This window comes from Cyclopterus lumpus, chromosome 8 (assembly GCF_009769545.1).
Source record: "Cyclopterus lumpus isolate fCycLum1 chromosome 8, fCycLum1.pri, whole genome shotgun sequence".
In the NCBI taxonomy this organism is placed as follows: Eukaryota; Metazoa; Chordata; class Actinopteri; order Perciformes; family Cyclopteridae; genus Cyclopterus; species Cyclopterus lumpus.
Genome location: NC_046973.1, coordinates 21,768,793 through 21,781,545, shown reverse-complemented (window position 1 = coordinate 21,781,545; position 12,753 = coordinate 21,768,793). Strand labels below are relative to the sequence as shown.

General features: G+C 42.3%; 3 protein-coding genes across 4 annotated transcripts; 2 read left to right on the top strand and 1 right to left on the bottom strand.

Annotated features, from left to right (window-relative positions):
* Nucleotides 1–34: 34 nt before the first annotated feature.
* Nucleotides 35–1,919, top strand: mrps7 (mitochondrial ribosomal protein S7). Its single transcript, XM_034540104.1, has 5 exons — nucleotides 35–158; nucleotides 700–891; nucleotides 979–1,042; nucleotides 1,121–1,288; nucleotides 1,382–1,919. The coding sequence occupies exons 1-5, from the start codon at nucleotides 115–117 to the stop codon at nucleotides 1,601–1,603; spliced, it is 690 nt and encodes a 229-aa protein (XP_034395995.1). The 5' UTR covers nucleotides 35–114; the 3' UTR covers nucleotides 1,604–1,919.
* On the bottom strand, nucleotides 1,798–7,879 carry LOC117735468 (MIF4G domain-containing protein B-like). 2 transcript variants are annotated; one of them, XM_034540105.1, is made up of 6 exons: nucleotides 7,699–7,875; nucleotides 6,015–6,134; nucleotides 5,746–5,855; nucleotides 5,274–5,429; nucleotides 4,735–4,827; nucleotides 1,798–3,468 (listed from the first exon to the last, which is right to left on the bottom strand). In XM_034540105.1, the coding sequence occupies exons 2-6, from the start codon at nucleotides 6,091–6,093 to the stop codon at nucleotides 3,241–3,243; spliced, it is 666 nt and encodes a 221-aa protein (XP_034395996.1). In that variant the 5' UTR covers nucleotides 6,094–6,134; nucleotides 7,699–7,875; the 3' UTR covers nucleotides 1,798–3,240. The 2 variants fall into 2 exon arrangements, with proteins under 2 accessions (XP_034395996.1, XP_034395997.1); XM_034540106.1 differs by lacking the exon at nucleotides 4,735–4,827 and having other exon boundaries at nucleotides 7,699–7,879.
* Nucleotides 7,880–8,630: 751 nt separating this feature from the next.
* On the top strand, nucleotides 8,631–11,995 carry slc25a19 (solute carrier family 25 member 19). The gene is made up of 7 exons (XM_034539354.1): nucleotides 8,631–8,767; nucleotides 9,372–9,531; nucleotides 9,869–10,024; nucleotides 10,113–10,283; nucleotides 10,716–10,899; nucleotides 10,998–11,128; nucleotides 11,212–11,995. Exons 2-7 carry the CDS (start codon nucleotides 9,400–9,402, stop codon nucleotides 11,347–11,349), a joined length of 912 nt encoding a protein of 303 aa, XP_034395245.1. The 5' UTR covers nucleotides 8,631–8,767; nucleotides 9,372–9,399; the 3' UTR covers nucleotides 11,350–11,995.
* Nucleotides 11,996–12,753: the final 758 nt, after the last annotated feature.

The following is a 12,753-nucleotide window of genomic DNA, read 5'->3' as shown; positions in this document are numbered from 1 at the left end:
TGTTATATTTTCAATCTGCGGAATGAAACGCAGATTTTGAATTCAACTTTATTTTTTGAAGGCATCTGCAGGACGTACTAACCCGGGGTCCTACCTGACACTCACGTTTTCAAGATGGCTGCCTCCATCACAGGATTATTAAAGCCTTGGACACCAAGGTAATATTCCTTTTATAAAGACACGAACACATTAACCGGCTCTTTTTGATATTATTGTGCTATGATCGAAACAATCTAAATTATGCTCTAATGTTAAATATATAAAAGCGTAATAAAAGCTAAATGACATGTAATGTAATGTAAATATCTGACAACGCGAATGTTGCTTCGCAGGTTTAATGACTTCGTATACGTCTAAATGCTTTTATGTATTTTATGCTTTTTTCCTTCCTGTGAAACACTTTCAGCTGCATTTTATGTATTAAAGGTGTCACATAGATCTGATAATCAGTCAGATAATTTACACTATTGTGTCTAAAATAACCATTTCTTGTTAATTTAATCGTGACAAGACATCTTCAACTGGGTTCGACCAATGATAACACCTAAAGTGTTGAATTTACAATGAAAATTGTACATGATTTGACAAACTTTTTTTAATTTCAAATCAATGCACTATTTGGTTTGGTCTACTACTTTTGAAATGGATCTCCCGTCCTCACACACACAAAGTGATTAGTGAAACTCCCTTTGTTTGCAGAGTGCTCCTGGTGAGGTGGAGCAGATACAACCCGTACTACCTGGAGCCAGAGGTCAGGAAGGAGGCCTACAGCACACCGGAGACGGAGCTGAGTGCCGAGGAGAAGGAGCAACGGGAGCTCAAAACCCTCCGACCCATCAAGGCAGCAACCAGTGGAGTCAGCAGCTCCGTTTTCAGCGACCCGGTCCTCAGGTACAACAACGATATCCCAGCTCTCTGCAGGAGGGCGTCACGTCTCGAGTCAAAGTTCATGTCATCATGTTCCTCTTTGCTTTGCAGTAAATTCATCAACATGATGATGACGGACGGAAACAAGATTTTGGCCAGAGAGATCATGACAGACGTAAGAAAGCAAACGGTCTCAAATATTTGCTGTGTGTCTCATAGTGTACAAGTTACCAACATCTCTCTCTGTTTCCAGACCCTGGAGATCATAAAGAGGAAACAGGTTGAGAAATACCACAAAGCTCCAGAAGGGAAGAAGCAGGAGATCGAGTGTAACCCGTACACCATCTTCCACCAGGCTCTGGAGAACTGCAAGCCTGTCGTTGGGCTGGCCAGTATCCAGAAAGGTGGAAAGTACTACCAGGTGTGTGATGAGGCCGCTCAATGCTCTTGTTGATCTGAAGAGAATAAACATAAAGTCTTAATTATATTCCATTTGGTCCCCGTCTCCACCCAGGTGCCAATCCCTCTGTCGGACAACCGGCGTCGCTTCCTCGCCATGACATGGATGATCTCAGAGTGCAGGGACAACAAACACCGACGCATGCACATGTATGAAAAACTCTCCCAGGAACTACTGGCAGCATCTGTGAAGGAGGGCAACGTTATCAAGAAGAAGTTTGAGCTGCACAAGATGGCCGAAGCCAACCGAGCCTACGCTCACTACCGCTGGTGGTAGAAAGAAACAAGACTAAACGGACATTCGGTGACTTTGCTCCTCGAAGTGTTTGTTAATAACGAACACCATGAAAATCCTGTTGGAAGGACGACAGTGAAATATAAAGATGGTGACCTGGACTACGGTCACTTTTTGTATTGAGGAACTGCATCGTGTCCAATATCCAGACGTGCAAACTGTTAATAAACACTCAATTAAGGAAACACTTCCCAGATTTATTAGAACAAATACATTTGCATTAAATGTACAACCCAACCATAAAAAATGGAATTGGGAAATGAAAAAATGTTACAGTGTAATAAAATATATGAACACATATTGCAGTCAGCACTCATTAAGGGACTCATTTCACTAACTTATCATTGAACACGTTTGTTTTATGAACTTGGTCTGAAGGAGGTGGAAAAATATCAAACTGTAAACTGAAATCCTCAAACTAGAAACAAATATTTGGGGAAATATAATAGAACATTTCCTAAATCTTGGCCGTGGCTGCACTTTTATTTTAATCGTTTTCTATCATTGAGGTTGAGCCGTCTGCCAATTTTATATTAACCTTTAACTATTTACATATAATTACAGATACAGCTTTTCAAAATAATGCCATTTCAGAGAGATGTAAAATGAATCAAAGGCGCAGCTCTGGTTGAAGACTAAAGCCGTGAGTCAACTAAGGTACCAACAGAATGTGAAACGGAGCTCAGCTACAGAACAATGTTCAGATAAATGTTGTACTTTTTATTGCACAACATTTATTTGATGATTTTACTTCCTATATATTTTCCAGATTCAGATAAATACTACAAGATATGATGAGCAAATCTATTGTTTGGTTAAGACATATTGCTGTTATATTGGCACGAGTTGATACTTGTGAATCCAGAAATATATTGAATATCTGATTCATCTGCAGAAACAAGGTAGAATATTAACTAACTACTCTCTTGGTCTTTCATGCATTAGTTGAGCTGTAACAAAGAATTGAAATAAAAGAAGGTCCCTGACTGAAGACGCATCAATTAAAATGAAAATGTAATTAAAATAGCCTCATAATACAGCAGTAACCATACAGGACAAATGAGGCAGAACATTCTTCGAAACAGCAATTCAAACCTTTTGTAAAAAGGTCAATTCCACACCCCAAAAATGGTCAACTAAATTATTAAAATATTGATTTCAATTAAATGTGGTCACAGTAACCAAATCAGCTTGTATCTTACTGGAATGTCTGTTCCAAGTCCTTTGGATTTGGTAAAAAATAAGTTGGACTTTGAAATGCTTCTTAGAAACCGGAATGCCTGCAAGATCGAAAAAATAAAAATATCTTCAGCTTCTTTCAAACCGCATGTGGCTAAACGTCGTGAACTTCAACGCCTTGTGAACTATTGCACATTCCACATCCACGGCACCATGTCTGGGTCACACGATCCAGCGGTGGGAACAATCCAGTCAAATCAAAAGGTTTTCTAACAGTTTTTGAACCGCCATCTTCTCAAAACCCTCCACGGTTTTCCTGGAGGATGTTGATGTCCTTCAGACATTTGCTGGTTGTATAATCAGAGGAGACTAAGGAGAGGTATCCAAGACCCATGAAGTTTGGCTAACACAACTGCAGAAAAAGCAACTCAGCAACAATCCTAGTCAGCGATTTCACTGTAGTAGTACTTGTGGGCCGTGCCGCTGAGCAACCAGCCTCCGGCCCTGAACTCCAGGATCTCCAGCAGCAGCAGACGTGCCATCGAGGAAAGGCCCTCCTGGAGCAGGAAGCCGTCCCGCAGCAGGAAGAAGAGCTCGTCCATCCGCGGGCTGTTCACCTTCTCCAGCTGCTCCCCGATGCGATGCAGCTGCAGCACCAGGCAGTCCACCTGCAGAGGGAGGTGGAGGGGATGTCAGTGACTTGTGTGTAAATACAGACGCCCTGGTCAAGTTTGGTTTCTTTAAATGCATGTCGTCTAATATTTGACATTAAAACAACCTGAATTATATTACATGTTTTGTATTTACAGTCAGTCATTCATATTGCTCTTGAATATTTGTATCCATTTAGAGCAATGTGATCTTATGAAGTATTTTTTAAAGAAAGGGCTGAAAATGGCCTCAGACAGTCCAAAACGTGTGTGAATAAAAGCTAGAAGAGAAGATAAAAAAGAGAAGAGTTGTGCAGGTCACAGCGTTCTGCACCTTACTTTAAATGATTCCTCAAAGTTAGACATGAGTGATATTGCTACCACTGCCCGTGACCCAAGAAATGTCATAAGACATCAGAATGGCTCCTAAATATTTGTGGCACAATGTCACAAACTTGCTCTGGGAATGTGACAAGAAGGGAGTCCAACCTTAAAACCAACACAAAGCATGTTACTAAGGAGAACTCAACGTAACAATGGAATGGAATCAGCGTGCGATGAAGGCGCAAAACCAAAAGACACCGAGACAGAGTGAATATAATATCATAATAATATGAAGCTAACGACCCTCCCATGTCGGCCAGCACAGCCTCCTAGACACCGGGCGGTGCCATTCCCGTTAGTTAGATAACATTTACTGCCAACGCAGCGGACCAATAACATTCTAGAGTCTCTAACATTTACTTTACTTGATGAAAGTAAAGTAAATATCTTTTGACCTATTCCCTTTAACAAAGTCGTGGTTAGCTTTTGGCTACATTTAACCCGTCGTCATGAACTGGCTCAGGGAATGTGACAAGGACACCATGCAAGCTTATACTTAATACGGTTAATTCAAATGAACAATGGAATGTGTAGATCACTCAACAGCAATATCAACAATGCATGGATGTGTGACATGTGGAGGTTTTGAAGGTGAAAAAACAAACAACAACAACAACAACAACAACGACGAGGCAGGGTGGATGTCAACCATGTAATGAGGAGCGAGGCCAGCATGCATAGCTCTAGGACCCAGGTGAGCCTAATCAAGCTAACGACCTTCCCATGCCAGCCTGATGAGGTTGACCAGGACAGCCTCCAAATATCTGGGAGGGGTGTGACAAACTATTACAGCACATGCAGGATTTCTATCTTTTAAAAATACAGTTTTTTGTTGTTTTTACATCTAGACTAATAAACGGAATATAGCAGAAGAAAAAATAACTACACATTCTTTCTCACCTCCTCTTCTTTCATTAGAGCATCTGGTTGGGCCAGCCTGACCAGACAGTCATACACAGGATGGACCAGCGCCACCATCGGCATGTTGTTCACCTACATGTCAAGACACACATAGATACTGCTTACAGCAGCTGACCGTCATCAAAAGTAAAAAGACTAAAACCATAGATCCAGCGGTCATTTAACTTCCCTTCCCACCAAAGTGAACACTGACTCACCCTTAAGAGAGTTGACCTGTGGTGAACAACAATGGCCATTATCAAGGATGAAACCTGCGTGACTGTGAAAGTGAACTGGGGCCACACCACTGATATATTGAACACGTACTTTACCACACCTACAAACAATAGGATCAAGATGTTGCAGCAACAAGGGAAGTGTTTTACATCTGAACACAAGAACAAAGACATCACACGCTGACAGCTAAAAGACATTTGACAGACGCTTTGATCCAGAGTCGTTTTCTGTATTATTGAGGAAGACAACATGTTACATGATTGAGTTGAAACATATCTTAAGGGGAAGCGACAGTAACTTACTTTGAGGTAGTCGAAGACGTTACAGATGAACGTGACGTAGCACACCCACTCCTGCAGCGAGCGGCCCCTCATCTCCTCGCGGTTCTTGAACTCCTGCTGGAGGCGGTTCAACATGTTCCTCCTGAACACACTTCCATTGCTCTGCTTGGCCTCAGCCTGCACCAGGTGACCGAGATAGAAGGTGGAGTATGGTCAAAAAGTCAGGAAACAGAGCGATGTACCTGTAGGTAAGCTGGCTTAAGGGCCTCCTGTTGCTCGAGTGTAAACTACCAGTTAGGCATTACAAAGGGAAGAGGATTAGGAATTTGGTTAACAGACTTAATTAGATGTTTAAGTTCTGCTCTGGTTTCTTCAATCCCTCTGTCTCAGTGTCTTGATCAAAGAAACGAACGTGGACAACAAATACTGTTTAATGGACAGCCGGCCCATCAAACTGTGTTGAGGTAAATGAAGTAACAAAAACAGTATGGACCTGCACGATGGTGTAGCAGATACGTCCGGCCTCTTTGCTGAAAACCTGGTCCTTTAAAGACTGATCCACGATGATATTGGATACCTTCACCAGGTTCACTGAACTTGGATCTGAAAGAAACCAAACCTGCATTTACACAAATGCTAAACATTCGCACAGAGGATGCCGAGTGCAGGAAACCTATTGAAAAGGATGAAAGTCGTTTGCCACGTTGGCCCAATGCTGAAATTCTAACAAAGTCAGTAATTAAAAGAAAGTAACATGCTCACCTTTCAAGGCTGTCTTCAGCAACATCTGCGTGTCCAGGTCGAATGACTGGATCTTATAGTCATCAGTAGTGTTTTCCATCACAGACGGTAGCACCCAAATCACACCCGAGAGCGGTGACACTGTAAAGATCAGACAATACTTTGTACTGCATTTGAGGGTTTGAAATGGAACTGGTGTGTTAAAACGAAATGAAACCACACAGTGAGGGTGTTTCAGACACTTTGGTCTGCTTCAAGCCAGCACATGAAACCACACAGTGAGGGTGTTTCAGACACGTTGGTCTGCTTCAAGCCAGCACATGAAACCACACAGTGAGGGTGTTTCAGACACTTTGGTCTGCTTCAAGCCAGCACATGAAACCACACAGTGAGGGTGTTTCAGACACTTTGGTCTGCTTCAAGCCAGCACATGAACCACACAGTGAGGGTGTTTCAGACACTTTCGGTCTGCTTCAAGCACAGGCACATGAAGCCACACATGGTGAAGGGGTGTTTCAGACACTTTGGTCTGCTTCAAGCCAGCACTATGTAACCACACAGTGAGGGTGTTTCAGACACTTTGGTCTGCTTCAAGCCAGCACATGAAACCACACAGTGAGGGTGTTTCAGACACTTTGGTCTGCTTCAAGCCAGCGCATGAAACCACACAGTGAGGGTGTTTTCAGACAGCTTTGGTCTGCTTCAAGCCAGCACATGAAACCACACAGTGAGGGTGTTTCAGACACTTTGGTCTGCCTTCAAGCCAGCACATGAAACCACACAGTGAGGGTGTTTCAGACACTTTGGTCTGCATCCAAGCCAGCAGCATGAAACCACACAGTGAGGGTGTTTCAGACACTTTGGTCTGCTTCAAGCCAGCACATGAAACCACACAGTGAGGGTGTTTCAGACACTTTGGTCTGCCATCAAGCCAGCACATGAACCACACAGTGAGGGTGTTTCAGACAGCGCATGAAACCACACAGTGAGGGTGTTTCAGACACTTTGGTCTGCTTCAAGCCAGCACATGAAACCACACAGTGAGGGTGTTTCAGACACTTTGGTCTGCTTCAAGCCAGCACATGAAACCACACAGTGAGGGTGTTTCAGACACTTTGGTCTGCTTCAAGCCAGCACATGAAACCACACAGTGAGGGTGTTTCAGACACTTTGGTCTGCTTCAAGCCAGCACATGAAACCACACAGTGAGGGTGTTTCAGACACTTTGGTCTGCTTCAAGCCAGCGCACACAATACATCAACGTTACAGACAGCAGAACAATCTGTGGCAACAATAAGCTCACAATCCTGTAGTCATCAAACTGGCTCATTCACTGAGGGATTACACAGCGGGGTCACCCAAGAGGTCACCCAGTACCCCAAATACAGTAGGCCTTTACATTGGGAGGTATCTATACCATTAAGCACACGTGACGTGACGTCGGCGACACGTCACGTGTGTAACGTGAACGTTCTTTAGGTAGAACCGGGCAAATGCACCGTGAAACAGTTCCGCTGCAGGTCAACACACTGTTCACTAACCGGCGTCCACCGTGCAGCGTAACGTCATCAGAAGCCTCACGTTAACGTTGTTGACGTTGAGACGAGTTAGCGTCAGGTTTAGTATCGAACCTTCATTCGTTACGTTCCAACCGCCGTTAGCTAATAAAGAGCATAACGAGTCAACCGAAAAGCCAGTTACTTACATTCAAAAAGAATATGCGAAAAACAACCTCCAGTTTACTCCACTTGTTTACACCTAAACTGGTCATCCCACTTGGGTGGATGTCAGCAGCCTTTCAAAGATCAAGTGTCACGGCAAGAGAAGTCCCTGCCTCTCTTCAACAATAACGTCATCTGCGTAAAGTCCCTATTCTCAGTCACAGCGCTTCTCTACACTTCTGACACATTTTAATCTTTTATTGTTTAATGTTATCATCACACATGCTATTTGGGTAATTCCAGAGCCGTAAATAGAGATGAGCGTGACGGAGATTACGTGACTCTCAGAAAACGGCTCTAGGTAATCCAATACATCTTCTTCTTCTTCTTCTTCTTCTTCTTCTTCTTCTTCTTCTTCTTCTTCTTCTTCTTCTTCTTCTTCTTCTTCTTCTTTTCTGTTTATTGGCGAATTGACACATCTACTTTACTGGAGTGTGTAACATCATGCCATATATAATCATGAATAATGACGTTAAATTAATAAACACGTTTTACAATAATGCAATTAAATTACAGGAAGTTGCAAAAAAAAGAATTGAAGACAAAATACATCAATTTAATTAGAATAAATTAATTGAATCGAATTACTTCAAATACATTTATGAAGATTCATGAAATGAGGCGTTGTCTCGTGTTATCTCTGTGGCTGGATGGGGAACAGTTGCGTTGTTGTGTCAGATGTCGTCACGTCACACTGTGCACGCTACACTACTGTTGTATTGATCCATAACCCTCATCTTTTAATGAGCATTTAGCCTTTACATATGTCGTAAAAATCACGTCATCTACATTTAAACTAAAAGCATAGCTTAACACATTTGTTACCAAATATGTTAAGCTATGTTCGCGATGGTCGCGTTATTTCTGGTGCGTTGCAGCGAGGCAGTGCTTCATCTTGTCGCGATATTTCTGCTTTGAGAGGTGGAGTAAGGGTCTCACCCGGAAGTGATGCTCGCAAATTGTGACGTTTAGTGCATCGTGACTAGAAACCTGTCTTGTCCTATTATTTCTGGACTGGACTGTAGTTTATTCATGAAGGACTTTAACTTTAAGGTAAGTGTCTGTTTTACTGAGTCACTGCTGCAGCTCAAAGGCACCAGCTGTTGTTGTTGTTAGCTTAGCTTAGCTAGCCCCAAGGTCCCACTGCATGTCCTCTACATGTTTAGTTACATTACTTTATATGGAATATCATTATAATACTGCGGGTTGCTAGTATTACTATTATGTTTTAAGTATATTTTAGGCTTCTAAAATGCCCATCGAGGAAGATGAAATACACACTTCTGCAGATATGAATGAATGATGTCGTCAATGGTGTGCTATGCATACGACTTGTGGGTTTACAAGACATCCCACATTAATTCAAGACGAATCCAGAATACTGCTTTTCATTTCCAAACGCCAGTCTGAAAGTCAATAAAAGAAAGTTTTGAATAATTCTGAACACCTGTCTGTGTGATGCTCAATGAAGAGCTGTATGTCCTCTGGAAGGTCCATTCTGCATTGTACAAGTACATTTGGTTGCTAATACTATAATAATATCATTTTCACCAAACATATTTCAGGGTAATTCCATGGCTCACACAATTAGTTTTCCACCCTGAGTTTGCCAACGTCATAATCCACTAATAGATTATTTCATCATTTCTTTCTGCAGTGTTAACAAGAATCGGACCGGTGGAGCCATGGTGGGCTATGACCCCGGGGCTCAGGGTGCAGCCCACTCCCCAGAGGAGGCCGCCCTGTCTGGGTCAGCAGCTGGCATGGTCACCCGGGTGCTCATCAGCCCCCTTGATGTGCTTAAAATCCGATTTCAGGTAATGATGTGTGAGACTACTTACTGTGTGTTGGGGTCAGGGGTCACGGCCGCAATGAGGCGCTGGCAAAATAAAGCTCAGTGCATATTTTTAAGATATTTAAATCAAAGAAAAATACCATAACGATTTATCAATATTTTCACCTTTCAAGCTGTAAAGTATACTTTATATTCATATATGTATATTAAAGTGTACAAAGTGATAACGTAGATTAAAAGTACATCGGTATCATCAGTTGTTTGCTTGACTCTTCACCCTCTTCGCCCCATGTTTCAGCCAGTGGGTAATAGTGCTGTTTGCTTCCTGTATGTTTATCCATATTTCTTTTCCCCCACAGCTGCAGATTGAGCGTGTGTCTTCACGGAGGCCCGAGGGAAAGTACCGGGGCTTATTTCAGGCATCCCGGTGCATTTATTCAGAGGAGGGCCTCTCTGCTTTCTGGAAAGGCCACATCCCTGCACAGCTCCTCTCCATCTGCTTTGGGGCTGTCCAGGTAGCGCCGGAGACCTTTTCAAACCAGCCCGATAGCCCGATAACCTGTATTTATGTGTTTTAAATAACCGTGTACGCGTGCTTTGCAGTTTGCCACTTTTGAGTGTCTGACGGAGGCGGTCCACAAGTCAACGCTGTACGACGGCCAGACAGCAGGAGTTCACTTCGTATGTGGCGGCTTGGCTGCGTGCTCGGCGACTGTGGTCTGCCAGCCTCTGGACACACTGCGGACACGCTTTGCAGCTCAGGGAGAAACCAAGGTGGAAAGACGTTGATAGGAGTCAAGAATTCTCTTAGTTTGTTTTAAATTCATTTGAAAAGTTTAAAATTTGAATTTTATTGGACATCCCCTGTTTGTACTGAAATCCAAGACACTGTGAATTTAGCTTTGTTTATTTAAAAAAGTTTAATTAACAAAAGTCTTGCCTGCTAGCTACAGTAGCCGGCTCATTAATTCATAATAGCCATGTACAAATATTGAATTTAATAAACTCATCATGTTGTAATTGTTTAATCCATCTTTCCATTTTATTTTGCAATGTCCCATTTAATTGATTTAATAATTCATAAGGATCTATTGTTATTACTGTTGGGAAATACTGAAAGAAAACCGGGCTAAAATGTGCTAACTTTGGCTGATCTTTAACTTACTGAACCTCAAACCCTGTGTAACGCTTCTTCCTTCTTCTCAGGTGTACAGGAACATGCGTCATGCCGTGTCCACAATGTGCCGCTCAGAGGGCGTGCTGAGCTTCTACCGCGGCCTGTGTCCAACGCTGGTGGCGGTGTTTCCTTACGCTGGGCTGCAGTTCTACTTCTACAATGTCTTTAAGAAACTGTTGCCTCCAGCACCCAAAGAAACTGGAAACTTAGGAGGTCAGTGGAGATGGTGGCATCTGTAACACCACATACATCATGTGAAATAGTCCCAGCTTGACGTTTCATCTCTGCCTTCCTATGACACACACTTTAAGGGCACCTGAAAAGCCTGGTCTGTGGCAGTGGAGCTGGAATGATCAGCAAAACAATCACATACCCGTTTGACCTCTTCAAGAAGAGGCTGCAGGTGGGGGGCTTTGAGGCAGCCAGAGTTCAGTTTGGACAGGTAAGCTCCTCGACAGCATGTTTCACATACCCGGATCACATCTACTTCCCATGTACGTATTCTGAACCGGTTCTGATGTGCAGGTGCGGAGCTATCGAGGCCTGGTGGACTGCATGGTTCAAATAGCCAAAGAGGAGGGCGTCCGAGGCTTCTTCAAAGGTCTCTCGGCCAGCCTTGTGAAGGCTGCATTGTCAACAGGCTTCACCTTTTTTTTGGTATGAGGTGTTCCTCAATGGCATGCGTAACCTCAAGGAGAGACGGAGAACAAATGGGCTCTCCAAAGATCGAGTGGAAAGATAGTGAATGGAAGAAAAGTAACAAAGGCACAATCACGCACATCAGAAATAGACCCTTCTTCTTTTCTTGCACTTAACACTTTTTATCAACTGGGTCGATTAGGTGGAGGTCTTTGCTGTAAGGATGAAAGAACATAACCTCATTTTACTTGTTTTTGTACTGTCGTTGTGTTCTATAAGCAGGGATTTTTTGTTGTATGTATTTAATATTATGGGGTTTTCTAAAAAGGTATAGATTCTTGCTTCTGATCAAACTGAACTTTGCACATTTTATGCTCTGACCTATTCCTAACTTTGCCAATGTTGACTCACATTTTCTTGACATTTATTTATTCAACTGGAAGATGAGTATTCACCAACATGTGCATTGGTTGAATGTGTTGTGACAAAAATATGTAATATTTATTTTATTTTGTACGGCATCCTGTTGACTGTAGGAAAAATAAGCTGCTTATTAAGAGTTTAGTTTGTTCAAAGTTAAACTCTTAAAAGTGTCTGTGCCTACATACCTATCCAACACATTCAGCTCATTATTTTCTAAATAAAAGAGGATACATGAATGTTTGCAAAACACCGGCAGCAGTGTGTTTTTATCTGTGCAGCAACTCTACGGTAGTATTAGAAGAACCCATAGGTGTGGCTTTGAGTCCGACTCACACAGGATTTAAATGATGCCCTCATTTAGCTTGTTCATTTCATTTAATTTCATTTAATTTAAGTCCAATGTCTCAACATGTGTCGTCATCAGGATCCAGAATGTTTCATACCTTTTTAAAGGACAGGGCATCCCATAGGATCAAGTCAGCATCATATATCTAAACTAAATAACAGTTTGAAACATTTAAGTTGAGCTCCTTCAGTCCAGGTGGAGATAGTGTTGTTAGTTTATGAATCCAAAATGCTTAATGTTCCAGGAGACATGCGTCCAGATTGCTTATTGCAATACGCTTCCTCAATGCCTTGTGGAGCTGTGCTCTAGAAAATGATTAGATCCTAATGTTGCTTTTGTGTTCTGACATATAAATATGATTTTCTTACATACATCAAACCACACTTCAATAAATAAACCACACTGGTGGCCCAAGTAATTTGTCTGTTTGCATGAAAGCATGTCTGAGGATTTATTGTTGTAATGAGAAGCCGAGGAATCAAGGGAACAAGGAGACACAATTATGGATGTATCAGGTTTCAGTTTTAATTAAATGTACTCGATACAAAACCCATCAACAGTATGACAAAAAATATGAATACAGTTGAAATGAATAAAGAAGCAAAACAACATGCAAACCACATGACCGGTCTGCAAAAACACGACATCAAGTGTGAGAC

Bases quoted from the DNA above. Each gene is read 5' to 3' on its own strand.
- mrps7 (XM_034540104.1), top strand. From the start codon at position 115: ATGGCTGCCTCCATCACAGGATTATTAAAGCCTTGGACACCAAG. The intron at 1,043-1,120 runs GTAAGAAAGCAA...CTCTGTTTCCAG, and splicing joins CCAGAGAGATCATGACAGAC to ACCCTGGAGATCATAAAGAG. The intron at 1,289-1,381 runs GTGTGTGATGAG...GTCTCCACCCAG, and splicing joins AAGGTGGAAAGTACTACCAG to GTGCCAATCCCTCTGTCGGA.
- LOC117735468 (XM_034540105.1), bottom strand. From the start codon at position 6,093: ATGGAAAACACTACTGATGACTATAAGATCCAGTCATTCGACCTGGAC. The intron at 5,430-5,745 runs GTCCATACTGTT...CACCTGGTGCAG, and splicing joins TCTGCTACACCATCGTGCAG to GCTGAGGCCAAGCAGAGCAA. The intron at 3,469-4,734 runs GTGAGAAAGAAT...CTCCCTCTGCAG, and splicing joins CTCTAATGAAAGAAGAGGAG to GTGGACTGCCTGGTGCTGCA.
- slc25a19 (XM_034539354.1), top strand. From the start codon at position 9,400: ATGGTGGGCTATGACCCCGGGGCTCAGGGTGCAGCCCACTCCCCAGAG. The intron at 10,284-10,715 runs GTGGAAAGACGT...CCTTCTTCTCAG, and splicing joins CAGCTCAGGGAGAAACCAAG to GTGTACAGGAACATGCGTCA. The intron at 11,129-11,211 runs GTAAGCTCCTCG...TCTGATGTGCAG, and splicing joins CCAGAGTTCAGTTTGGACAG to GTGCGGAGCTATCGAGGCCT.